This window comes from Diplodia corticola, assembly GCF_001883845.1.
Source record: "Diplodia corticola strain CBS 112549 chromosome Unknown scaffold33, whole genome shotgun sequence".
In the NCBI taxonomy this organism is placed as follows: domain Eukaryota; kingdom Fungi; phylum Ascomycota; class Dothideomycetes; order Botryosphaeriales; family Botryosphaeriaceae; genus Diplodia; species Diplodia corticola.
In genome coordinates, this window is record NW_017971512.1 from 356,680 (window position 1) to 380,783 (window position 24,104).

The window sequence follows — 24,104 nt, forward strand, 5'->3', positions numbered from 1 at the left end:
CAAGATGCAGAATGCAGGCAGTGGTTGTCACGAGGTGTGGTACCAAGCGTATGGCAAAGGCCTGGGATGTCTTCTCCGCTCTATATAGAGTATTCATCACACCGGAAAGGAACTGATGGCACCAACTGGAGACAGCTTGCACTTAGTAAGGCACAGTAGCAGGGCGTAAAAAGCAATATAGAGACATCTCAGTGGACCCTATAGAAACATCTCGTCACAAAGCCAACGACCTTTGACTCCGAAGAAAGTAACAAAAGCATCGATCTCCACTCAACAATCTCCCCTACACGTCCGATCTACGGCTGCCGGTGACGGATGCGTGGTCGTATGAGGTCAGTGTCTGGTCGCGGGAGACGATGACCGGGGGAAGTGGGGCGGAGGTGCGGCGAAGCTGTGGGGCGTGTGAGGAGGAGGAATGGAGGGTGAGTACGGAATGGTGGGCGATTGGGAGGACGGGGTCTGTGGAGTTTACTGCAGAGGACGATTGGGAGGGGGAGGAGGTGGTGGAGTGTGTGTATTCACCGTCGTGGGTGGATGGATGAGTGACGGATGGGATGGAGGTGGTGGTTGTACTGATGGCTATGCGTGACCTGAGACTGTGTTTCGTCTACTTCGTTTATTGTGATATACATACTCCGTTGGAAGCCCGCTCCCGTAACGTACTTCGTTCCTTAGCTTAACCTATTTTGAGCCTCTTCGCCATTGTGCCCTCCAGAAACTCACCCATGTCCTCCACGATCGCTTGCTGCTGTGATGGGCTCAATATCGGATGTCGTTACCTCAACTAATATACCCAACGAGCAGTGTGCAGCCGTCAGGTAATCATGTGAGCTGACCGGTAGATACGAACCGGTGGTTCTTGCTAAGTATTTAGAGGGGACCGGGAACGAGGCGAAACATATTGAGAGTCGAACGCAGTGGGCAGCAGTGATTGCGACGCAGTCGCCTGCCCAAACGCAGCATTTCATTCAGTGACAGGAAGCACAACCACTTGCAGGCTTCCTTGGATTCCGCCAGGGGCTGAGCATGGTCAGTCATCCTTTGCCCTTGCTTACTCCAGCATTATTGATTGAAGCGCGCTAGCCCTAGAGTCCGAAACATAAGCACGCAATCGCAACAACCACTTACGGCACCTGATTGGCCAACCCATCCGCTAAGTACTTAAGGCACACGTGTCTGTCTCTTCCCTGCACAACTCACGACTCCATCTTCTGGCGCCTTGTCTTCAACGCCGACAAAGCTCATCGCCCCATTCGTCTCCAATACGCGTCTTTTCTCGCCTCTACCAGAGCGAAAAAGCAACAATGGTCTCCCTCATCGCCTTCGACCTCGACGGCACGCTCGCCGAAAGCAAGCAGCCGCTCAAAGACTCCATGGGCGAAGCGCTCGCCTCCCTCCTCTCCGTCGCCCACGTCGCCGTCATCTCCGGCGGGGACTGGCCGCAGTTCGAAAAGCAAGTCGCCTCCCGGCTGCCGCCCCACGCCGACCTGTCCAAGCTCTGGCTCCTGCCGACCACGGGCACCAAGCTCTACACGTACGACGCGCCCTCGTCCGCCTGGCGGCCCGTCTATGCCGAGCTCTTCAGCCCCGAAGAGCGTGCAGACATCGTCGCCGCCTTCGAAGCCTCGCTCGACGCCACCGGCTTCCAGCCCGAGCAGACGTGGGGCCCCCGCATCGAGGACCGCGGCAGCCAGATCACCTTCTCCGCCCTCGGCCAGCACGCCCCCGTCAAGGCGAAAGAGGTGTGGGACCCGGACTTTAAGAAGCGCCACGTCATCCGCGCCGATCTGCAGACACGCCTGCCCGGCTTGTCCATCAATATGGGCGGCGCCACGTCCATCGATGTCACGCGCAAGGGCGTCGACAAGGCCTACGGCTTGCGCAAGTTGAGCGAGGCGAGCGGCATCGCGTTGGAAAGGTTCGTGTTCGTGGGCGATGCCATTTTTCCGGGGGGGAATGATTATCCGGCAAAAGAGATGGGTTTGGAGACGGTGAGGGTGAGGGATCCGGAGGGGACGCTGGCTGCGATTGCGGCTGTTGTGGCGTGTTTGAGGGTTCGAAAGAGCGAGGGGATATGAGTATTGGCCGGCCGGTGGCGCTTGGGAGAAGGTAGCGGCGGCGTCGTGGATTCCAGGAAAATCGAATCGCTGTTTTCCCAGCACCTGGCAAGGGTCCTCTTGCTTATCAACAAGAAAGACCATGCTTACAGCCAGCTGACTAGCTCCTGAAAAAGTTCGATTCAGTTATTTATGATCCAGGTCTACGGTAATTCCACCTTGGTTTTCCGCTGGAGGAAACGAATTCATCAGCGGAAGCGCTGCATCCCTGATGTAATTATCGACACCTCGGGCGCTGAAGTTGCTGTGTCCTAGAGCCTGATCGGGAGTCTGGAGTTCGGAGGAAAAGGGGACATTGGAGGAGCCGCCCACGAAATTGCCCTGCCCGTCGCTGGCTGAGTCCACCAGCCTTGTAGAAGCCAGATGGGCCAGCTCTCCAGCTGAAGTGGGATGTTCTGCTGAACTCTCGGAGGTAGGTGCGTCTTCAGCAGGGGCACCAGCCAGTAAGAGAGAAATAGGGCTATTATTGGGTGCTGCACGCCCTGTTGCGTCATACCGGATATACGTTGCAAGGCTCTTCAGCTGGCGGACGTGGCGGCCTGCCACGAGCATGTAATGCATGTTCCGAGGGATAAGCAGGAGACGCAGGGCTTGGTGCCAGTGCAACGACTCTTTTTTCCTGCAGCGTGGCCTCGGTGTATAAAAAGTGTTTGTATATTGACAAGGGACGTACACTTTCCAGTAGTCACCCGCACGAGCTATCCCTTGACGAGGCTTTCCACCCGAGGACGAGAAGGCTCCCTTGGCTGTCTCTTCGGGAAATGCTTGTGGTTAATGCTTATATCCGCGCACGTGTGTGATAGCCGAGGCACCTGCGGATACCCCGCAGCCCCAAGTGGGAGTGTGGGTCTGCAGAGTGCGGGGTGTATTCGGTAGTCATATACTCTGATCCTTGGAGATCCCAAGCACGTTGCTCCTCCGCTTCGTTCATTTTCCAAAGATAGAATCCATGCAATGGAGGTGTCTCAAGGGCTACGAATCAGATAGGATCATGTCTTGCGCACTTGACTGCAGTCTCATGTAGTGTTCATGGTGTTGACTGCTTTTCGATCGTTTGGACCACTCAAGTCTCGTCGATAAATTCATCCAATCCATGGACGATGCCTGCGGCCGGGCCAATCAGCCGTGTGGAGAAACGCTTTGCCGCGGAACACCGACAGCTGCTGACCACGCCCTCGGAAAAATGAGCCTTCAGCCAGCTGCAGCGGAAAAGCACTTGGCAGTTTCCACAATCCATCCTCTACAAATGGGACCGAACGGACAGGCCCGCTCCCGTTCGATACCATCCTCGATCCTCCACCATGAGCAGCCACAACTCAATATCTACTCACGCCGCTGGTGATGATGGAATGAAGTCATCTGCGGCTCACATCGAAGCCGTTGGCACTGAAAGTCTTCACATGAGGAAGCTCAAGAACGCCGATACCGTTCTCACCCTGTTCAGCGACCAGGACGATGTCCACCAGCATTGCGATGCTGCTGAAGAGGGGAAGCTCATCAGAAAGATTGACTGGATGATCTTACCCTATCTATCCGTTTGCTACGTCTTCTTCTACGTAAGCCCATCCGTTGATTTGTTTGTTGCATCAGAATACATCAGCTGACAGGCCACCAGCTCGACAAAACCACCCTATCCTATGCCGCCATCTTCGGCGTGAGTGAGGACATCCACCTTGACGACGTGGAGTACAGCTGGCTTTCGTCCATCTTCTACTTCGGATTCATGGCTTGGGCACTGCCAACAAACCTTCTGATGCAGCGGTACCCGATTGGAAAATATCTGGCCATCAACATCATCCTTTGGGGGCTGCTTCTCATGGCTCAAGCGGCAGCGACCGACTTCTCGTCTCTAGCTGCACTTCGAGCGCTTAGCGGCGCAGCAGAAGCCTGCGCAGACCCCGCCTTCATGATCATCACCGTCATGTGGTACACCCGCCGAGAACAACCGATTCGGATAGGGCTGTGGTACACCTCCCTTGGCTTGGGGATCGCGGGTGGGGGTCTCCTTGGTTACGGCATCGGAACGATCCGTGGTGCGCTTCCGAGCTGGAAGTACGAGTTCATAATTGTCGGCTCACTGTGCTCCGCCTGGGGCATTGTGATGTTCTTTCTTCTGCCAGATTCTCCAGTGTCAGCTCCGCTTTTGACCATGAGGGAGAGGAAGCTGGCTGTTGCTCGGCTGCGGGAAAACCAAACTGGGATCGAGAGCAAGCAGTTCAAGATGTATCAGCTGGTGGAAGCAGTTACCGATCTGAAGGTACTTCTGCTCTTCATAATTGCATTGCTTCAGGCCTTGGTCAATGGTGGTATCACAAACTTTGGGACGCTGATCGTGAAGGGGTTTGGATACACGACACGTGAGTTTCCTCAGCGAACAACAGAGAGTAACAATAACTCAACTTCGCAGTCGGAACGAGCCTTCTTCAAATCCCTTACGGCGTTTTCATCTCTCTGATGATCCTACTGTGTGTGTTCATCAACAACAAAATGCCGGGGAACAAACGGTGTCTCATGCTCCTGCTCTTCCTTACACCGAACATTGTTGCAGCAGTGGGCATGCGGTTTATCTCAACCCAGCATAGGGTGGGACGTCTGATATGCTACTACGTAAGTGATTTCCAAACCAAGTTTCGCCCTCTGACGTGATGCCAGCTGAGTGGTTCGTACAATGCCTCGTTCGTCATGCTGTTGTCTCTCACAACCGGCAACATTGCAGGTCACACAAAGAAGGTGGTGACCAACGCCTGCCTTTTCACCGGTTATTGCGTCGGGAATATTGCGGGGCCATTCTTTTACAAGACGAGTCAAGCACCGACTTACGCACTCGGTATCTGGAGTATGATTGTGTCCCACTTGCTGGAGGTTGTCGTCGTTGGGCTCCTCTGGGTCCTGTTGCGAAGGGAAAACCGGAGACGTGACGGGCTGCAGAGGCCTGGTGATTCCGAGGAGGAGCTGGGCAGTACAGCATTTGCGGATCTGACGGATAAGGAGAACCTAAACTTTCGGTATGTTTATTAGTCTCATCTTAGTAACTGCTGGTACTTCTGTCCGGGGTAGACTTCGTTGTGGCACGAGTTATATTCCCCTTTTGTTCTCCATCTACGGCAGTTCAGGGTAGTTGTATCAGCAAACTGTGGCCCAGACGCCCTACACCGAGCATCCACAGCAACGAACCATAACACCGCAGCCCCACAGATTGTGCCTCATAACGTCGACTGCCGCCCAAGTATCATAGCACCAAATAATTCCCACACCGGCGCATGCCCCCACCCACGCCCCACCCAAGCCGTGGACGGCGACAACCTTACCGAGCTATCTATATTACCACCATCTACAGCCAATGACCCCACCGCAGTGGCTGCAGTGCTTCCTTTCCTTCCACCACCACCGCCGCCGCCGCAGCCATCACCAGTAGCTGTCGTCTTCATCCCCGTCGTCCCACGCCTATCCTCTTCTGTCTTGCCGCTCCCATCTACCCCCGTCCTCCCCGTCCTCCCCGTACCCACCCTCAACGCCTCGGCCCTAGTCATCCTCCACTCCTCCTGCACATCACCAGCAGCATCAACGGCGCCCGTCCGATCCTGCGTAGTCGTATCCCCCATCGCAACCGTGTGTCCCGCATAACCAGTCGTCAGGGTGAGACGAAAAGGATAAGGCAAGGGGTGACTGGAATATGTGAAGCAAGGAGGAATGGCAACATGTTTTATGAGGTTTCGGGAGGATTGGTAGAGTCGCAGTGATTTTCACCAGACTGGTTCGCTTTATGTAGACGAGTGCAAGGCTTCCATTCACGAGCAGGCGAACGCTGCTCACTTGATTCGATGGGAACCAGGTGACCAGCGATGCAGTAATTTTGGGATTCAGAGGTAACACCTGGCAGGACAAGACGAGACAATCCGACCAGACATCTGTCCGAACAGGAAAAACAGGCTCGACACTCTCATCTTAATTGAGACGGGATTGTTTCAACTGTTAACAATAGTGATGGGGATAAGAATGTGCTTCTACACACTACTGACGTAAGTGGCGTTCCAGATGTCAGGCGTTCCGGTCGCTACCCTGCCGTTCCCTTTCACTATCCGTTACCACTACCATCTCCACTCATTAACGCATCCGCGGCATCGACATCGCTATTCGGCAAGAGGTCCCTCTGAAACAGCTTACCAAGCGGAAACCTCGGCTTTCACCGCTGCGAGCCCGGGACATGACCTTGCAATCCGACACCAACATTGGCTCGGATCAACAATGGGAGAATGACTTTCGATACCGGCCGCTTCGGACCGACAAGCATGAGATCCGTCTGATCCATGTGCAAGCACAGCCGCGCATAGATGACTTTGTCCGCTGTACCCTTCGACATGCTGTTATCGATGAGCTACCGGAATACACGGCACTCTCCTATGTCTGGGGAGATCGCAACACCACAGCTCGAATCATTCTGGATGAGCACGAGTTCCAAGTCACAGCAAACTTGGAGTCTGCCCTCCGACACCTCGCCATGGATTGCAACACCAACGGAGAGGCGGAAATTGCCATGTGGGTGGATGCTGTCTGTATTGACCAGTCGAACGTGTCTGAGAGGACGCACCAAGTCTCCCAGATTGACAAAGTCTACAAAGAGGCCTCTCAGACCATCGTCTGGCTCGGACCTTCAAGCGACGATAGCAGCCTTGCGCTGGACAGCCTACGAAAGATGAGTCGAACAGTGCAGCAGAAACTCTTTGGCCAGATCAAATCCTGGTCCCATTTCCGCTTCAATAAAAGCCCGCTTCCAGGGTCCCGTGGCTTTGTCGTTCAGCGAGCGCTTGATGCCATCTTGAAAGACCTCTGTGACAGGAACTTCCGCGTGTTCAATGCGCTTGCTTCTCTGTTTGACCGGGCCTGGTTTCGGCGGGTCTGGGTTATCCAGGAGCGGGTTTTATCCATCGATCCTGTTCTGGTCTGCGGCGACGACTTCATCACCTGGCACCAGTTCTACATGGGCTTTTGGGTGCTCTGCGGCGCGCGTGACTACCTCAACATGGTCAATGACGCTGCACTAGCAGAGTGCCCCTCTTTGGCATCTCTCCTGACCTCGAAGCTGATGAACGTGACGCCTGTTGCATATGCAGCTGCCGACCAGCCACTGATCAACCTACTAACGGTGCTGTACGGCAACTCCAATGAGGTCCGACTTCAAGCTTCGGACGAGCGTGATTACATATTTTCTCTGTTGGGTCTCGTCGACGCCCACTACAGCCCGGAAATTCGGGCAGACTACTCAAGAGATTGGAACACAGTCAGGACCGAGGTATCAAAGGCATGCCTGACGTTTTACGGGCTGGTTGTCCTGTCATTATGTAGCATTTCATCTGCACAGGAAATGTCACATCGGCCCTCGGCGCCTTCTTGGGCACCGGACTTCGCAAAGAAAACGCTTCTGCCGCCGCTAAGTGTGAGTTCCAGGTTTGTTGCCAGAGAGGGAGGGAGGAGCCGAGCATACGATGCATGTAAAGGGACAGACCAGGCCCTGTACGATGAGTCGTTCGATTCCCAAAATCACCTCCACCTTTCGGCCGTATACGTCGACAGCATTTCTAAACCTGGACAAATCCTGTTGGAGCCCTGCGACATTCTCAATTGGCTTAGAGGGCTGCGGCATCTTTTGGGGCATGGCGGTGAAGCTTACAACACGGAAGAGGCAGTCTCTGAAGCGCTCTGGAGAACCCCCATTGCTGATCGGGCGCTCATGCACAATTACGAGACAGCCAGAGCATCCGAGCACACAAGGCAATCATACTTGGCTCTGCTTTCCGGAACCGTGTCCCCGGGAGTCCAGTATGCGGACATTGTCCGCGACAAGCTCCACGGAAGACGCCCGTTTCGGACCGCCAGAGGGTTTCTGGGCATCGGGCCCGAGCATCTTTCCGAACAAGACTCGATCTGGATCTTGCCTGGCGCCCATGTTCCCTTGGTTCTGCGTGATGTCGGGCAAGCGCAATGGCTGGTTGTGGGCGAGGCATACGTGCATGGGATCATGGATGGAGAAGCACTGGAGAAGACGCCCGAGTTTCAGAACATTGAACTGGTCTGAAAAGACCATCGTGCGCTGTGTGGCCCCGGAGTCACGGTACATCGTCGTCAGAATGTCCATGCCGTCGTAGTTCAAATCACACACCATGGTTTACTCGATAGGGTTCAAAGTGGATAAGGTGTTCACCACGATCTCGCGATCGCCACTCGTGGCAATTCAACTAGCATTCCAGCCTTACCTTTATCCGGTCTCGGTCCGGTAGTTGAGCCTCCGATCTGTCCTGATAACGATGAAGCATGTGTTCCGGTCCGCGGCTCAGTCGACCGCCCGGACACTCCATCGTTTGCCACGGTGAACTCCCGCATCTTGAAAACCCCTGGAGCCATAGATTATTGCATTACGCTGAGTCATGATCTGTCGTGACTGCGATCATTTGGTCCGCGACTGAAACGAACACCGCCAGAACCTTGAAGCCCGGGTTGCTTTCGCACGCCTTATCGACCATACAAGCATCTTGATAGGGATGAAGTAAACAATATGGGTTCACCGTTTATTCTGTCACACGGAGCCTTTTGATCAGTACGCAGCATTTACTCACAAACCATTTGTCAATGAACTACACTGCTTCTCGCCGATGGTTCCCGCTCTCTAGACTCTGCCCTGGCCTCTTCCCTGGCCTCTTCCCTTGCCTCTTCTAGCTGGATACCAGGGGATCTCGACTCGATAGCGATTAGCTGCACGATGCTCTCCGCTTCTGCCCCTGATCCCTTGAAAGACTGGAATCCCCGTGCGGTTCTCAAGCAGCCACCAGCACCCCTCGAGGGGTCGTCAGTCGTGGCTTTGTGCGTTGTCCCGAACACTTTCGGGATGAGCTGGCCAAGGAACTTGCGGATGGCGGGCATGCAGTTGCAAATGATGCTGACATCCACCTCAATGATGGACCAGTAGCCTCCATCGCAGTAGTCCCCTATGGTTTGTCAGAGGACAGTTTAGGGCGGGCGACGAGAGGGGGAGGGGTATACGCACATGTCGGGTTCCTCGTTGTGGCGAAATTCGTAAGCATCACGGTGCGGTAGATGCTGACTCCAGTGATGCTTTCTGCGGTCAGACCATGTACTAATGCAGCAGAAGCCATACCTGTACTTACAAAAACCCCGTGCAGAACATGGTGACGATCTGTAGCCTCATCCGGACAGACGACTGCAGCCTCATAATGCCCGGAACGGGAAGTACGATGACCCAGAAGTCAAGCAGCACGTTGAGTGACGCTCCCGTCAGCACAAGGACGTTCATGTTGACGCATGTGCCCGGGTGCTCCCCATCCCATCCGTTCCACGTGTGATCGATCGGTGTGCACTGGAACCCGAAAGCAAATATGGCGCTGAGTCCGAAGAGGATGGTGAATATGAGTGAGACCCATACTATCCTACGGAACCCGGCGTCGGGGAAGATGCGTAGGTAGAACAAGAGCAAGGAGAGTTTGACGAGGACGGCGCAGATGACGTAGAGGTGTTCTTGTACATAGAATATCTATAGTGCCGGTCAGCCGCTGTTTAGTCGGTAGCACATGGCCTTCTTGCATACCCAAAGCGCTTGTGTAATGTCAGAAGCGGGCAAAGTCCACACGTCTTTCCCAACACCGCTCTTAGCCACTGATAGGAGCGCAGTCAGCGTCGATTCCTTCCCTAAGAGTGACGAAGGACTTACGAAGGACGGCACCGGCGGTCAAGGGGGCCAAGAAAACCTACCACACGGCGTCAGTAAAGATCAAACTCGATGTGGCGCTGCAATGTACCCCGGTGGCAATGCTGGACCAGTCATCCCATCTCAGCCCATCTTCATTGATGTAATATCGCGTGTAGAGCCGTAATGCAGTTGCCGAATAAGCCAACACGGCACCGATAGCAGCAACCCAGACTATGGTGGGGCTCTTGTTCCTGACTTCTGCTCCACAGGCGGTAAGTGTCATGTTTGTTGACGCTATCAACACGTTAGCTAGTCTGACCGGCTCTAGGAATCATGCTTGTTGGCCATCGCACTAAAGTGGTCTCGCGGCATGCAGCTGGCCTCCAGACACGCTTCGAATTTTCGAGCGAAGGCAGCGCTGTTGCAAACACATGCTTCATCTCCGTCCGGGCAGAAGGGCAGCTGTAAAGAAACATCGAGGCACGGCGACTGGGCTCTTCATCAGCAAGCGAAGACACGGCTAAGGCACACGCGTACTTACGGCACATGTGGGAAATGCCAAGTCAGCCAGAGGATCGGTGGCATACACAGGTGAGAGGAACACGGCGATCGTAGCCAGCATTGCCCAGACCACTTTCATGATGATCCCTCGTCCCTGTACAGGGCACTGTTGGATTCGACCTTCCGGGCCCGGCTCAAGATGTCATCTCTTGCTGTTTTACGGGGACAGAAAAATCAAGGTGGGGATAAGAAACGTTACATGTCTGCGATGCGAGGGAGCGCGGTAGGCCAAATCCTTTAACAACGGCGATCTGCAGACTACGGTCTCGGCGCAGCTCCTTGGGCTGCAGTAGCTTGGGAAAGCATAGTGCGACTCTATTCCTCGTATATACCAGCTCTAGAGCGGCTCGCCTCCGCTAGTGAGGTGGTAGGGCTGCGAAGGAGGAGGGTACAAAGTATCGGTGTGGAAATAATGCGGCGGAGGGGCTCGCCGAACCGTACCAACAACACGTTCGCGCGCACCAGCGTCAGAATCTATGCTTTTTTGTCCTAAATCCTCGTACCGGTAGATTGCTCGCGTGCGACGAGCGAGTAGTGACGCTCCCGGTGGCGTCTCCGATCGGGCGGATATGACTTTCCCGGGGGTCGATGATGAGTCAGGGACGGCCGGCCTCACCAATATATACTTACGAGTGCTCCCGGACCATCTTTCGCCAGGATAAAGATCGTTGGTGAGATCTGGATATATCGGTCACACTGCATGCCTATAACAGAGGCAGCAGCCATATACATCTGCGCGGACCCGGGGCCTGCCCGACTCAACATCTCCTCGTCGCTCTCCAGCCGCAGACCGCTGCCGGTCCTCGCCGGGCGCACCGATTGCTCGGCAACCGTCGTGTATACTGACTAGCCAGCTCCACAATCCGCGCGGCTCACGCCAACCCGAAAAGCCGAATTGCTTCAACTGTCATGTTGCGCCTTTGCCGCCGTCCCGCCTAGCTAATCGCTCCCCTTTTCTCGCCATCAAATGCCCGCCGCCTTCTTCACCCACGCCGGCTCGGACCTCTTCTACGTCGTCGAGGGCACCGGGGCCCCCGTCCTTCTCCTCCACGGCTGGACCTGCGACCACCTGGACTGGTCCTGGCAGCAGCCCTTCCTGCAGGACCTCGGCTTCCAAACCATCGCCCTCGACCTCCCGGGGCACGGCCGCTCCGCGGCCCCTCCGCCACCCGATCCTTTGGTCGACGGCCCGACCATATACAGCCCCGAGGCCCTCGCCGACGCCGCCGCGGCGCTGCTCTCCCACCTTGGCATCACCGACGCCATCGTCCTCGGCCACAGCCTCGGCACCGTCCTCACCTCCGCCCTCGCCGTTCGCCACCCCCGCGCTGTCCGCGCCATCGTCCTCGTCGACCCTGTGTACTATCTTCCCGGCCCGCAGCTCGACCCGTTCGTCGCGTACATAGATCAGCCGGACGCGCCAACTCGGGCTGTGGCCTTCTTCGAGCAGGCATTCTACACGGACACGACGCCCGCGTGGCTGAAGGCGTGGCATCGGCACCGCACGCTGGGCAATCACCCGCTCATTGTGAGGGCGGTGATTAGGGAGCTGTATGGCAAGCAGGAGAGCATCGGACGGAGGGAGAATGCGTTGGTCTATAACAGGGGGCGCAGTGGTAAGCCGCGGTTCGTGGCATGCGCGGATCAGGGAAAGGTGGACTTGGAGTATGAGATCGGTGTTGATGAGGCGACGGATCGGGTGGAACTGATTGAGGAGGGGCACTGGCTGCATCAGCAGGATGCCGAGACGTTTAATAAGAAGCTACGGTCTTGGCTTGAGGCGCAGGGTTACTTGCCCGAGTGAAGCTAAGGCTGGTGGGCACACACAGGGTTGATGGTAAGGAACGCGGACGATGCTGCAATAGTGCTGTCTTCCGCTGTAGTCTGGTATGCTCGGGAACCATGTCGGTGGACGTCTTTGGTGCTGCTCGCGAGGTGAGACTCCACCACCACGATTGCCGTCCAAGCACGCTTCCCCTAAAAAACTTTCCACGGTTACTATACATTTAAAAAATTTAAAGAAGCAGCTTTACTATTATGAGATCGCTGTTCTTGCACACTCAACGCAGAGTTGTACAGCCATCCGTTGGCTTGCTTTTCTCACTCAAATGGAGAGACCCCACAATCGCATCAGAGAAGTTAATCCCGGCTTGAACCGGGCGTCATGATGGTTGACCATGTGTCTCCTAGCGATCTTAGCATCCATGTCAATCAGCACCATATGTTGGGCGATCAGATGTCCATTGTCTACCCTTAGCGACCACGATGTTTACCGCCTCCCAGCATTTAATCACACGTTGCTCCCCCATCTTTTCAGTTCGTAGCAACTCTTGTGGCAATTTCAATTTCTCTTTCCAGCATTCTTACCCAGTCCAAAATTCGCTTTATTCGAATCCCTACATCTGAAGATGGCTCTTCCGATAAAGATGCACCAACCCAGTCAGCTCCCTGTTTCGAGAACTCGGAAGTCTTGCATTGCACGATAGCTGTTCTATCCGTTATAATCTGTTCTTTGATTTTCGTCATCGCTGTCCAAGATATTCGATCTTCAGATGTAGAGGCAGCAATTGTCAAACTTCAGTCCAAAGATATCATAGCTCAAGGTGAGTCCTACCGCGTTTGCAGTCGTGTCCGTGAGCACGTGCCGAAGTTCTATCGTCCAAGATGACCCAAGATCCCAAGAGTTCAGAGAGGCTTTCATCTATAGCGACCCGGAATCGCACAATGCCCACACGCGTGAAATGTGGCCCAGTTATGTTGCTGGTTCGGCCCCTTTCCCTCTGCCCAATCTTCCCGATGAACAATTCACTGAAGTCCAGCTTCGACGAGGGTGTCTGTCAGAGATCCGCGTAAACATTGGCTCTCCCCTGGCTTCCCAAGTGACGACGGAGATGAGTTGGTAGAACTTTACGTACCTGCCTACGTTCATCAGTGCCACTGCATCGTAAGGCAGGCTCGAATCTGGAGTTGCCTGCGTCTGCATTGACTTTGTCCCCGTCGCCGACCTTCGTAACATTGGGGTTTCCCACGAGATTGATGCAGTGCCTGCTGTGCTCTTCGGACCGTGACGCGCTATCCAACACCAGCGGGAATCTCGTCTTAGCCCTCATCTGCTTCACCCAGATGTAGGCGCAATGCTGGTAGCGGAAGTTCCCCTTCACGAAGATGGTCGTGCACTCGCCCAGCAGCGCCTCCTCCTCCGGCATCACGTTCGTCGTTCCCGCTCCGGGTAGAAGGTCCAGTTGTTCGCACGCAGGAACCCGTCCGAAAGCTCTTGGTCGTAGCACGGCGGATGCAACCACCCGGACATCATAAGGTCGAACACACAGCCGTTGCTACGGGCTTCGGCGGGACTGGCGCCGCATATTCCAGGTTGACGATAGGATAGGAGCCACCTCCGAAAATGACGAAGAGTGATATCAGCCCAATGCCAATGGCGCAGTACCGGAAGCTCCAGTGAGCATGGCGAGCGGTGTTTTCGTGTTTCTGATCACTCGCATCGTCATCTATAAGATCCAAATCGCTGTCCTCAGAGGGGCGGCCCGGTAGTGCATGTTGCTGAAGGATCCTTTTGTTGAAGGTAGCGAAAATTCCCTGGTGGGTTTGCATGCCATTTCGCGTTTAATTGACAGAGCCTGCGTCAATCTGGCGTACCAACAGTTGAAATTGAAATCATCGAAAGGAGGAAAGACAAGGTTTGGTGAACCTGGTTAGTGATGCATAAAGCTCCTCACTCTTGTCATTGCAGCAGTTGTCGGCCATACGACCTCTGCCGCACGACCACACCTTTTGGTCCAGGGTCCAGTCAGCGCGGAATGTCCCAATGGTTATCTCGGGACCGGCAGCGGCGCTACCTACTGCCAGTGCCTCGGTGGCACCCCCGGCCGCTACGGCTGCGCTTCCGGCTCTGACGCCGACTGCACCCCTGAGGTTGGCTTTCGTTGGCTTCCGTGTGCTGGATCTCATACAGGTTACTGAGTAGGCATATCCAGTGATGCTGCTGCAGGCTCACCTTGCCGCGGCCCTGGGATAGCACGAGTTTTTGCGGGTCGTTGAGCAGCTGCTCGAGGTCGTGGTCGAGGAAGATGGAGCAGCAACGCGTGGCACATGCAAACTTCTCGCGGCCCTCCTTCACGCACTGGTGGCCTTCGTACAGGTGTTGAAGCCGCTCGGCGCACGCGCGCGCTGAGGCAGGTTGGTGGCCGGAAATGGCGCCAGTTGCAGACCACACGCTGTCCGGGAAGTGGGGTGCGGGCGTGGCCGACTCAATGGAGCCTTGCAGCGCTCGCAGAAGATTGGGAGCACGCCCCCACCGCGGCCCTAGCTATTTTTCGAAGAAGAAACGCGCGGTATATAGGATGGCAGAGATTAGGGATGGTGGTGCTGTCTGTGGCGAGAGAGTGTTGTTGGGCCCGTCTTCTGTGATGCCGTCCAGGCTCTTGTCGTAGCACGGCAGACTCTGGAGAGTCGTTGTCCGGAGTATCAAGTTGTGTCACCAAGCTGGAAGTACTTTCGAAACTGTCCCATGATGATGGCTTTGCAGTCTCGTCGTGCTGTGTGGAGAGAGGCGGGCACTGAGGGCCATTGTGTTCTGGAGGGCTGTCGGAGCCAGAGTACAAAGAGCCGTCTGAGGCTCCTGTTCCCTCGCAGAGCCTTCTCAACTCGCTTTCTCGGGCTCTGGTAGACGTGCAGTGGCATGGGGAAGCGTTGCTGCGCCCGACCTGAAACCGGCTTTCTTGGCTATGTCGGCGGCGTGCGTGTGTGGGGGCATTGCCCCCCAAGGATTCGGTGGCGCTGCACCCGTGTCCCCCACGCGAGGAACCCGTGGAGACTGTTGACCGCATCCTGGACCACATCAGCCGAGGGACAGCCTTGGCAGAGGCTTGAAATACAAGCGAGGAGACTAAATCAGCCGGAGTTGGTTAGTCCAACGCCCACTGCTACTATAATGTAACCCTCTGCAATTACCAAACCGACAACAGCTGGCAATTTCCCGGAGTCCCGGTCAGCCCCTCATCGGCTCCCAATGCCAGTGCTCTAGCAGGAGTATCAATTTGTCAGTTTTGATTACCACGTCAACATGGATTTTACCAAGCAGCGGTGCATCGGCTGATACCAAAGTAGTGCATTCAACTTCAGCCTTGGATGGTGGACATGGGGCGGAAAGCTTTTTGTGATTGATGCAGGTTTGGTGGAAGAAGATGGTTGAACAGCCGCTCTGTAGTGATTTCTCGTAGCTAATCGCGTAATAGACGACTGTTTTTTATTGCACTGTTCTACATTTGTAGTTCTTGCCGGATAGAAACAAAAGCCAATCTATAAAACCCACCGATCCAAGAGCCCAGATAACCCTAGCTTCAGTCTATATATGCCCTCTATTTGATGTAAGCTCAACCGCTCCGGACTACCGGAGTAATCTTCACGTAGAGCGGTGGCTTCTCCCAAAGCCCAAACGCCTTGTGGCGGATCCAGTCTTTTGTAGACATGATCTTGGCGCCCGGCCCAAGTTCCATGGCCGCCTTTTCGCCCGGGACGTAGGGCGCAATGTCAAAGTTGAAGATAAATTTGGCGATGATCAAACGCATTTCGTGGTAGGCAAGGCTGCAATGGTTAGCAAAAGCAGAGACGGACAGACGCAGAAGACTTACTTCCTCCCCAAGCAAGCGTGCGGACCAACGCCGAACGGCTGCAGGGCATCTCTCCTATCCGACTCATAGACCTTGTACTCGGAAGCCTCGTCCGTGTAGCACGCCGGGATCCAGCGTTCCGGAACAAACAGGTGGTGGTTGTGGAAGTGGCGTTCCAGGCGGTAGGATCCGTAGTGCGCCACGGAGATATGCGTCTACAACAGAAACCGTTAGTTGGATATCATCATTGACGGCGGAAGAGAGCAAACATACCCCGGCAGGAAGCCACTCGCCGCAGATGGTGTTTCCGCCCTTGGGGACGATTCGCGGCGATCCGGTCGTGACCGGCGGGTAGATGCGCAGGCCTTCGTCCAGAGCGGCTTGCAGATACTCGAGCCGGGCGAGGTTTCCGATGGTCAGCTCGTCCTCGGACGTGAAGGCGCCGCGGACTTCAGCCACCAGCTTGGCCAGCTTGTCGGGCGCCTGCAGCAGGTGGTAGGACAAGCCGCTCAGCAGCGTGGCCGTGGTCTCGGTGCCGGCGACCATGAACAGCGACGAGTTGGAGTGCATCTGGGCGAGCGAGATGCCGTCGCCCTTCTCCTGCCTGTTGAGCACCAGTGTCCAGATGTCCGGGCGGTCGGTGACGGTGGCCAGGCGGCGGTCGACGCGGTCGGCCGAGTGTTTGAAGTGCTGCAACCGCTGGTCCGCCAGCGACCGCGGCATCAGCTGGTCCACAAACGTCGACACGACCGGCAGCTCGCGCAGCACCTCGAGGATCCGGATCGCCTTGAAGGCGCCGAAGATCATCTCCACCCACGGATCGTACCCGCCGCGCTCCAGCATGCCCAGCGGCTCCCCGAAGCACAAGTCTCCCATGACGTCGAAGGTGGTGCAGTTGAACATGTTGACCAGATCGACTGGCGTCTCAGGCTTGGTCACGGCGTGCTTCCGCAGCGCATCCATCAGCATGTCGACGTATTTCCGGATGAGGGGCTCCTGCTCCTTGAGCGCCCGGTCGGAGAAGGCGTTGGAGAAGATGCGGCGCACCCGGCCGTGCTCTCGCGGCTCCATCATGGTGATGAGCGAGCGCTCGCCGTTGGCCTCGGGGAGGAAGAAGGCCGGGTCTTTGTCGTTGGCCTTGTGCGTGGCCGTCTGGTGTCCGTAGACGTCCTTGTGTGCGTCGGGCGTGGCGTAGCTGACGTGGCTGGGGCCGACGCGCACGACGTGGCCGTACTTGGCGTGCTGTTCGGCGATCCATGTGTGCTCTTCGCCTGTCGCGAGCATGTAAAGGCGGTAGAGGTTCGTGCCGGCAGCGAGCTTGGAACCCGGGAACCGCCGTAGGGGGTGGAAGAAGATGTTGTACACGGCATTGAGGAGTACCCCGAGGACCGTCTGTAGCAGGAAGTCAGCAAGAGACGCGGACGTCAGCGTGAATTGGGCGTTTGGTATCCTACAATGGCGGAGAGCCCGAGAGCGAGCGTCGGCAAGTGTTCGGTGAGCGCCATGGCGAGAGTTGATTTGGCTAGTACCTTAAAAGAAGAAACGACAACTTTAATACCTTTCTACCTGTGTCGGCACTCGGAATCGCGTGGCTTCCGGTGCGATGGCTCTTCCGACGTGGGTAGTTAGTGCGGGGGCGGGCCGTCTAGGCACTATCTACAACAGTAGTGACGTGCGTGAAACACTGAAGGGGCCAACCAGCTCAACAAGTGGTACTCGATCCCTTAGCCGCGCCCCGTCGTAGTCGTCGCTGGCGGATAAAAGGTTGCACTTGCTCAAGATATGCTAAATCATTACCAACTCGCTGCCACTCCGCGTTTGCCTGGTCGTTGCGGCGGTTAATGGGATCAAGAACACGATTGAATGTAGCGGCGGTATAGGTAGTTAGTAGTTACTCCGCATTCCGAAAACGACTCCTCTATTATTTGCTCATACGAAGTAGAGTGGCGCTGCTGGCCACTCTGGCCCGGCCCGCTCAGGTGCGCCTTTACCAACGGATGGTGATCGTCGGCCACCCGGCGAGGCGCCCGTGCCCTCTAACCCGTTGAGACACGGTTTCCTCTGCAGCCGCCCCAACCACAGAAGACCGACAGGCAACAGTACGTGACGGGATAGACAAAGAATACCGCTGCTGGCCAGGTCGTCGTCCGGACAGGCCGCATCAAATTCCTTGCGCCTCACAGTCTCCGCGTTGTCTAAACACTGCATCCTGGTGTTGGCTGGTTTTGAAGGGTACATCTTCCGGCCACGCATCCCGTCGATAACCGGACTTATAAGATGAAGCCGCTTGCGGTAGGCAATGGCCGGCAAGACCCTCTCTGCGTGTAGGAAAAGATTCTCCCAAGACGACCCTCACACCGCAATGCATTAGGTGGTACTGCAGCTTATCGACGTCGCCAAACTGGATGTCGAGGTCGAGGTATGACTCCGATAGCGTCTGTCGGATGGCGCAAAGCATAGGGCTAAGCCTATCCGTTTGGGCCACCTCTTCCATCGTGTCGCGCGCGTATTGTTCATCTTTTGCAATTCGATGAGCCATTCTTTAGCGTTTGCCAGGCTGGACTCTTCCACGTGCCGGATACCTGAGCTGGGGACTCCGAGAGCATCCAGGACGGCCGATTGTCAGTACGTGGCTTGAAGTATACGGAATCCGCGGAAAACTTTACCCCACGTTACCCAGCTTGGTCTCGGCTTCTCAAAAAGCAAGAAACCTGTTACTTCCTAACCCGAGGGGCGCAGGTGTTGCACGAGTCGCGCGACGAGTTCCGCTCTCTATTCGTCTATCGCGACTTTTGGTGCCGAACTATGCTTACAGCAAGTATTGCGGTACGGTTATTAGAACTCTACACTAGCTACAAGACATGGGTCCCAGTCACTCGGAAACTCCATTAAAAAACAGTGATTACTTTGGCAACGACTTCTCGCTATTACAAAACGACGAGGCGACTCTTAGGTCTGCTTATTAGGATATACATCTTATCTTTACTTGGTGCGCCGCTTTGACAATGCGAATTGACTGGAATTTTATTTAGCCTAAGTTGGGCTTCCTGACCGGTGACATGGTTTGTGTACGCTCAACGTAAGTAGATGATACTACCAACGATTTATTATCCATAAAACATACTTATAACTGTAGAAGGTCGGTTTTATACTAAGGCTTAGTGCGTAGTTGGGGAACGGGCTGGGTTGGCGATATCTAAAGGGTTTAGTTGGCCAGCGGCTCGAGTGCCGTAGCATAGGTAGATGAAATTACAGCATGGAAGAAGATTCTTATAGTACGGTTAGGATAGCTGATTTTAACGAAAATAACGGAAAGTGGACAGATAAAAAGTAGAAGACGGAGGAAAGCCGCCTGGCGTTTCAAACGTGGTACCTAAAATTTCGCGAATGTGGAAGGTGGCTCTTGAGATCCGGGCGTAGAATTTGAAATGAAACAACCAGGGCCAAAAACATGGACCAGGTGATAGGTGAACTATGTGATCACGGCAGATCCGTGCGCGTGGCCAGAATAGGGCGCAACGTGCCCCAGAGACGATTTGTTCAAGAAGACCCCTTTCCCCCCCCCCTTCACATCAAGCCATCAACTCCGACCATCTCGCCATCGCAGCCTCCCGCAACAACAGCTGGGCCGAGTATGAGACGACGCTCCTCAGACTCCAGCCAGTTGCGCCATCACATAGGAACCGCTTTCAACATTCTTCGACATCTCGCTCCCCAGTACATCCAGGTCATCCGCATCTCATTTCCCACAGTAACGTTCAAAGAACGGATTCAATCGCAACGCGACAAAAGCCACCAGACGCTGGCAGTGTTGGAGTTTCGACATCAAGTGACCTTTCTGTTACACCTTGACCCGGAAAACCGGCTTGCTACGCTTCATGCTCCTCGACCCGGTCGTGGCGAGCGCGACGCTGCTGAAGCATTCTTACACCTTGATGTGGGAGACTGGGGCTTCTCGGTGAAGCGGTTCACTATAGTAGGCTTTGGCCTCTCTCCCCACACAGCTCTTTGCGTTCTGCTAACAAGCAAACAGCTTTCGGCTGAGGATTATACCCCAGCCATCGTGGGCGAGGGTCTCTACAGTATCTCGGGCCTTGCACCATCGGAGGAGGGCTGTCGGGATGTACTGGTATGGCGATTGGTCTTGCGGTGCATACTGCCAACTGGTAATACCCAAGTGACGGAGCAAATGGAAATCAACCGCTTTATCGCCACTCTCGCAGCTTGCTCACGGAACCAACCGTATAAATATTCTGTACTTCTCCAAGAGAAGCAACAGCATGCCGAGGTATGCACGCAGGTCCTGCAGGCTGTACAGCACCACCTCCAACAAGACCGGCAACATCTCGAAGATGCATTCAAGAGAAAAAGCCAAGAATGCGACGTTCGAACGGAAGAACACGCACGGCTCCGCGGCGATATCGCGACGTTTTCACTAGCCGATACAAACAGGCTCAAGGGCGAGATCGAGCAGCTCGAGCAGGAATTAGCCAAGCTGATTGCAAGACACGACAAGATACAAAAGAAGGTGGAGAGGCTTCAGTCAGGCCAGCTATTCATCGCCCAACTGCTTCAGGCTTTGTCGAGCACGTTCGAAACCTCGCTGCACAATCTTCGCGAGGAGTCGGTGAAGATAAACGACTTTCTTGCACACCATGGGGTTGAGATTCCCTGAGTCCGTTGAACATGCCAAAGTCATCGAGAAACCGGACTAAGGCATCTGCGACTGCATGGCCGAAATATGAGAGCCACGAGACATATATTGACCACGTAAGCGGCCCCTCTCCGACAAGCTACTTGGTCTTTGGGCCAGTGGGCGCGGTTCGAGACCACGGCCCGCTGTGGTGGCGGAGAGGTAGCAGCACAGTGGAAGGTTGTGCACCTGATGACCCATGAGGAAGAAATGATTATTGTTTCTCCAATTGGGTATTCGTAAAGGCGAATGCGTGGCCCCCAATTTCCTCCAGCATTTGATACGACGGGACTCGGCACATCGTGCGGCGAGGTATTCAACATACTGCAGAGGATTGCTGTAGCAGGATGTGGCTTGGTAATGGCAATAGTGTTGCGATTGCCACCGGTGCTCTTCTCTGCCAGAGCAAACTTCTGGAATTGGCTGGCTGATCAGATAGCCGGACGACACGGTGGGTTGATGCCGTACGTGGCAAAGAGACAGATCGGACGTCTGGACTGACTTGGTGGCTTGGTTGGATGACGACAATATGCAAGCGTTCATGAATGACGATGAACCTAAGCACATTCTTGTTGTCTTGATGATGACGTCCATCCTCAGCTCGAAAGGGTGTTCAACACCATATATCATAACACTTAGTGGGACATGGTCTGCTCGTCTGACGCAGCTGTGCGCCACCGTAGAACTCTACGAATGCGCAAGGAGTCTATACACGAATCTATTTCCGAGTTACGTCGCGAGACTCAGCCACGAACAGGGCACGCCTGACGCACACACAATGCATGGTCAGACATATATACTACCCAGACAGTCAATTTATGGATTCAAGGTGATGAGTGGTCAGAGACGGCGACTGGACGTGTGGTACGTGACATCATGGCAAAAAGTCCTTATCCCCGAGCCAGCTCTCCACAATCCCGTTGAACCGCTCAGCCCCTTGCTGGTGCAACCAATGCCCCTCCGCAAGCACGCTCACTCTGTCCCCCACCCCCACCTCATCCAACCCAATCGCCTTCTCCATATCGACCTTATACTCCTCCGCCACGACGGCCAGCCTCGGCACCCTCTCCGCCCCCATCTTCGCCCCAAACCCCTCCCTCAAGTACCCCTCCGCATTCTCCCACCGCCCAAGCGTATCGTTGTATCCATTCAGCTCCAGCCCCGTCTGAACCACGGCATCCAGATCCGTGCCCCACGTCCGCAGCTTGTGCCACGTCTTCTCCCACTCCGGTGTCCGCTCGTCGTACACCATCCCTGCCTCCAACCAGGCCGTGATCGTCTGCAGTGCGTTGGACGTGTCGTTCCGAATGTCTGCATTCAGCGATGCCGTATCGTTCGCGGTGAGATAATACGCCGAGTCGACCAGCACCGCCCCGCGCACCTGCGCCGGGTGCTCGATGGCGAGGATGGCAGCGACGAGCCCGCCTAGCGAGTGCCCTGCCACGAGCGCGGGCTTCGTGAAGTTGAGGTAGGACAGCAGGGCCGAGGCGTCGGCGGCAAAGACGGTGGGCGAGTAGAAGAACGGGAACGCAGTGGGCGACGGGTACGCGGCGGACCGGCCGTGGCCGCGCAGGTCGAGGGCGAGCACTTGGAAACCGAGGCTGAGGAGGAACGGGATTTGGTAGGACCAGTCGAGCAGATCGCAGGTCCAGCCATGGACGAGGAAGAATGGCGGTGCGGTAGCGTCTCCCTCGAGGGTGTAGAAGAGGGAGGTGCCGTTGGTGGTAAAGTATGCGCCGCTCATGACTGCGGTTTCTTTTCTTTCCCCCCCTAGTTTTCTTGCACTTGCTAGAATCCAGATTGACAAAGAACTGCCTGACGCAAGAGTTAATATGTCCACTTCAAGCACCACGTCTTTATACCAGCTGTCTTGGCATGCGTTCAAATTCGCAATGCTTGGTTGCATTGTTCAGCAGAGGATGAATCACGCAATGTCTTTAATCAGCAGAGCACTTTTTCTGCGGAATGCAAACCGCGCTGATAAATTTAAATAAGAACTTATAGGGTGTTAGGCTACATGGGCTTACAAATGCATGCGTGACCAGGTGTCTAATTGGTCATAGCCATCCTGGTCCCCAGAAGGATTGCCGCGTTGGTCCGCTACATTTCGTCCACGTAAGAACCGGTTTACGTCGCGATGATGCCCTCCAACACTTCATTACGTGCCCCAGGACATAAGGGATTTATCACTCTTCTTCCCACCTGCAGAATAAGATACGGAACTCACAGCATTAGAGAGCGTAAAACACGTAGTGAGCCCCCCGTGCATCGAGTGTTACGAGCTCCTATCCGCTGTATATAAGTGCATCCGGCGTTATGGACTAGCGGTCAGCCTCTCGGATCCCCGGGCATTGGAGAAGTGAAGACTGTGGTGGACGAAGCAAAATTCTAAAAAGCGCCCAAGCGGTCGCCGTCTTTACCCTTTAAAGGCGGCCAGTTTCCGCCGCCGTACGCGGAGCACCAAGCTCCGTTTGTGTATTCTCCCATTAACCGATAGAAGACGATCGGGCTTCTATAACTCCTCCCCGCGTCGTCTTTCTCGGCGCCCATCTAGTATGGAATGCTAGAAGTGCCGCGAGAAGAGCCGCTAGATTTCTCCTTCGTTACGGATTCTATATTCCTTAGAAGAGCGCTACTAGTAAAGGACTTTTATAGTATACGGTTCTTACCGCCTACTCGAACGTCTTAGACTATCTTAGTTAATAGCTAGGCGTTTCTCGTTTCTATACTTTAATATATCTTTCTTCGGCTCTTAAGAGAGAATACGACGGCGAAGACGCTTTCTCTATAAAATATATATATATATTCTAAGTAAGTAGCCCGCCCTTCTAAAGAAATAATAAGATCTAAAAAAAATAATATTAAAAAATTATTTTATTAGAAGATAATAAAATCTAAATATAAAAAACTCTTTTTATTTTTAGCTCTAGCGTAAAGAACGCGTTTATTATTATTTCTCTTTTTTTTTATTCTATATATAGCTTTCTAATATAAGTTTTATTAATTAATATATTAGCGATTAAGGCCGACTAGCGCTAAGTTATATATAACTAAAATAATAATTTTTTTATTCTTTAAATATAATATTATATTTAGTTAGTTTTTATTATTATTTAAAATTATTAATTTTATATTCTACTTTATTTTACTTTAATTAATTATAGTTTACTTTATTCGCCGCCGCTTTTTCTCTTTCTAAAATATAAACTTTAAAGTTATTAATATATTATTATTTATATTTTATTATACTACGCTAATATTATATAATTACTAGGCTAAGCCGCGTTTTTTCTACTACTAATTATAAGTCTAAGTTATTTAGATTTAGAGGGACGTAGAGGCCGAAACTATAAAATTTAGTAAAAATTTTAAAATATTAAAATTTTAGAATACTAAAATTTTTAAAT

General features: G+C 54.2%; 9 protein-coding genes across 9 annotated transcripts; 5 read left to right on the forward strand and 4 right to left on the reverse strand.

Moving 5' to 3' along the window:
* Positions 1 to 1,304: 1,304 nt before the first annotated feature.
* Positions 1,305 to 2,078, forward strand: BKCO1_33000100 (haloacid dehalogenase; the record flags this gene model as incomplete). The annotated part of the gene is made up of 1 exon (XM_020274497.1): positions 1,305 to 2,078. One exon carries the CDS (start codon positions 1,305 to 1,307, stop codon positions 2,076 to 2,078), a length of 774 nt encoding a protein of 257 aa, XP_020129363.1.
* Positions 2,079 to 3,418: 1,340 nt separating this feature from the next.
* On the forward strand, positions 3,419 to 5,135 carry BKCO1_33000101 (mfs allantoate transporter; the record flags this gene model as incomplete). Its single annotated transcript, XM_020274498.1, has 4 exons — positions 3,419 to 3,673; positions 3,733 to 4,474; positions 4,525 to 4,724; positions 4,770 to 5,135. The coding sequence occupies 4 exons, from the start codon at positions 3,419 to 3,421 to the stop codon at positions 5,133 to 5,135; spliced, it is 1,563 nt and encodes a 520-aa protein (XP_020129362.1).
* Positions 5,136 to 6,321: 1,186 nt separating this feature from the next.
* BKCO1_33000102 (ankyrin and het domain-containing protein) lies at positions 6,322 to 8,190 on the forward strand (the record flags this gene model as incomplete). Its single annotated transcript, XM_020274499.1, has 3 exons — positions 6,322 to 7,407; positions 7,461 to 7,551; positions 7,613 to 8,190. The coding sequence occupies 3 exons, from the start codon at positions 6,322 to 6,324 to the stop codon at positions 8,188 to 8,190; spliced, it is 1,755 nt and encodes a 584-aa protein (XP_020129361.1).
* A 548-nt stretch (positions 8,191 to 8,738) lies between these two features.
* BKCO1_33000103 (cfem domain-containing protein) lies at positions 8,739 to 10,456 on the reverse strand (the record flags this gene model as incomplete). The annotated part of the gene is made up of 8 exons (XM_020274500.1): positions 8,739 to 9,097; positions 9,157 to 9,224; positions 9,278 to 9,660; positions 9,715 to 9,782; positions 9,838 to 9,874; positions 9,926 to 10,110; positions 10,170 to 10,305; positions 10,358 to 10,456. 8 exons carry the CDS (start codon positions 10,454 to 10,456, stop codon positions 8,739 to 8,741), a joined length of 1,335 nt encoding a protein of 444 aa, XP_020129360.1.
* An 888-nt stretch (positions 10,457 to 11,344) lies between these two features.
* BKCO1_33000104 (alpha beta hydrolase) lies at positions 11,345 to 12,181 on the forward strand (the record flags this gene model as incomplete). Its single annotated transcript, XM_020274501.1, has 1 exon — positions 11,345 to 12,181. The coding sequence occupies one exon, from the start codon at positions 11,345 to 11,347 to the stop codon at positions 12,179 to 12,181; it is 837 nt and encodes a 278-aa protein (XP_020129359.1).
* Positions 12,182 to 13,182: 1,001 nt separating this feature from the next.
* On the reverse strand, positions 13,183 to 13,583 carry BKCO1_33000105 (uncharacterized protein; the record flags this gene model as incomplete). The annotated part of the gene is made up of 2 exons (XM_020274502.1): positions 13,183 to 13,211; positions 13,301 to 13,583. 2 exons carry the CDS (start codon positions 13,581 to 13,583, stop codon positions 13,183 to 13,185), a joined length of 312 nt encoding a protein of 103 aa, XP_020129358.1.
* Positions 13,584 to 15,767: 2,184 nt separating this feature from the next.
* On the reverse strand, positions 15,768 to 17,509 carry BKCO1_33000106 (cytochrome p450; the record flags this gene model as incomplete). The annotated part of the gene is made up of 4 exons (XM_020274503.1): positions 15,768 to 15,978; positions 16,026 to 16,219; positions 16,278 to 17,396; positions 17,459 to 17,509. The coding sequence occupies 4 exons, from the start codon at positions 17,507 to 17,509 to the stop codon at positions 15,768 to 15,770; spliced, it is 1,575 nt and encodes a 524-aa protein (XP_020129357.1).
* Positions 17,510 to 19,638: 2,129 nt separating this feature from the next.
* BKCO1_33000107 (uncharacterized protein) lies at positions 19,639 to 20,679 on the forward strand (the record flags this gene model as incomplete). The annotated part of the gene is made up of 2 exons (XM_020274504.1): positions 19,639 to 19,980; positions 20,038 to 20,679. 2 exons carry the CDS (start codon positions 19,639 to 19,641, stop codon positions 20,677 to 20,679), a joined length of 984 nt encoding a protein of 327 aa, XP_020129356.1.
* Positions 20,680 to 21,571: 892 nt separating this feature from the next.
* On the reverse strand, positions 21,572 to 22,441 carry BKCO1_33000108 (chloroperoxidase; the record flags this gene model as incomplete). The annotated part of the gene is made up of 1 exon (XM_020274505.1): positions 21,572 to 22,441. One exon carries the CDS (start codon positions 22,439 to 22,441, stop codon positions 21,572 to 21,574), a length of 870 nt encoding a protein of 289 aa, XP_020129355.1.
* Between the last annotated feature and the right edge of the window lie 1,663 nt (positions 22,442 to 24,104).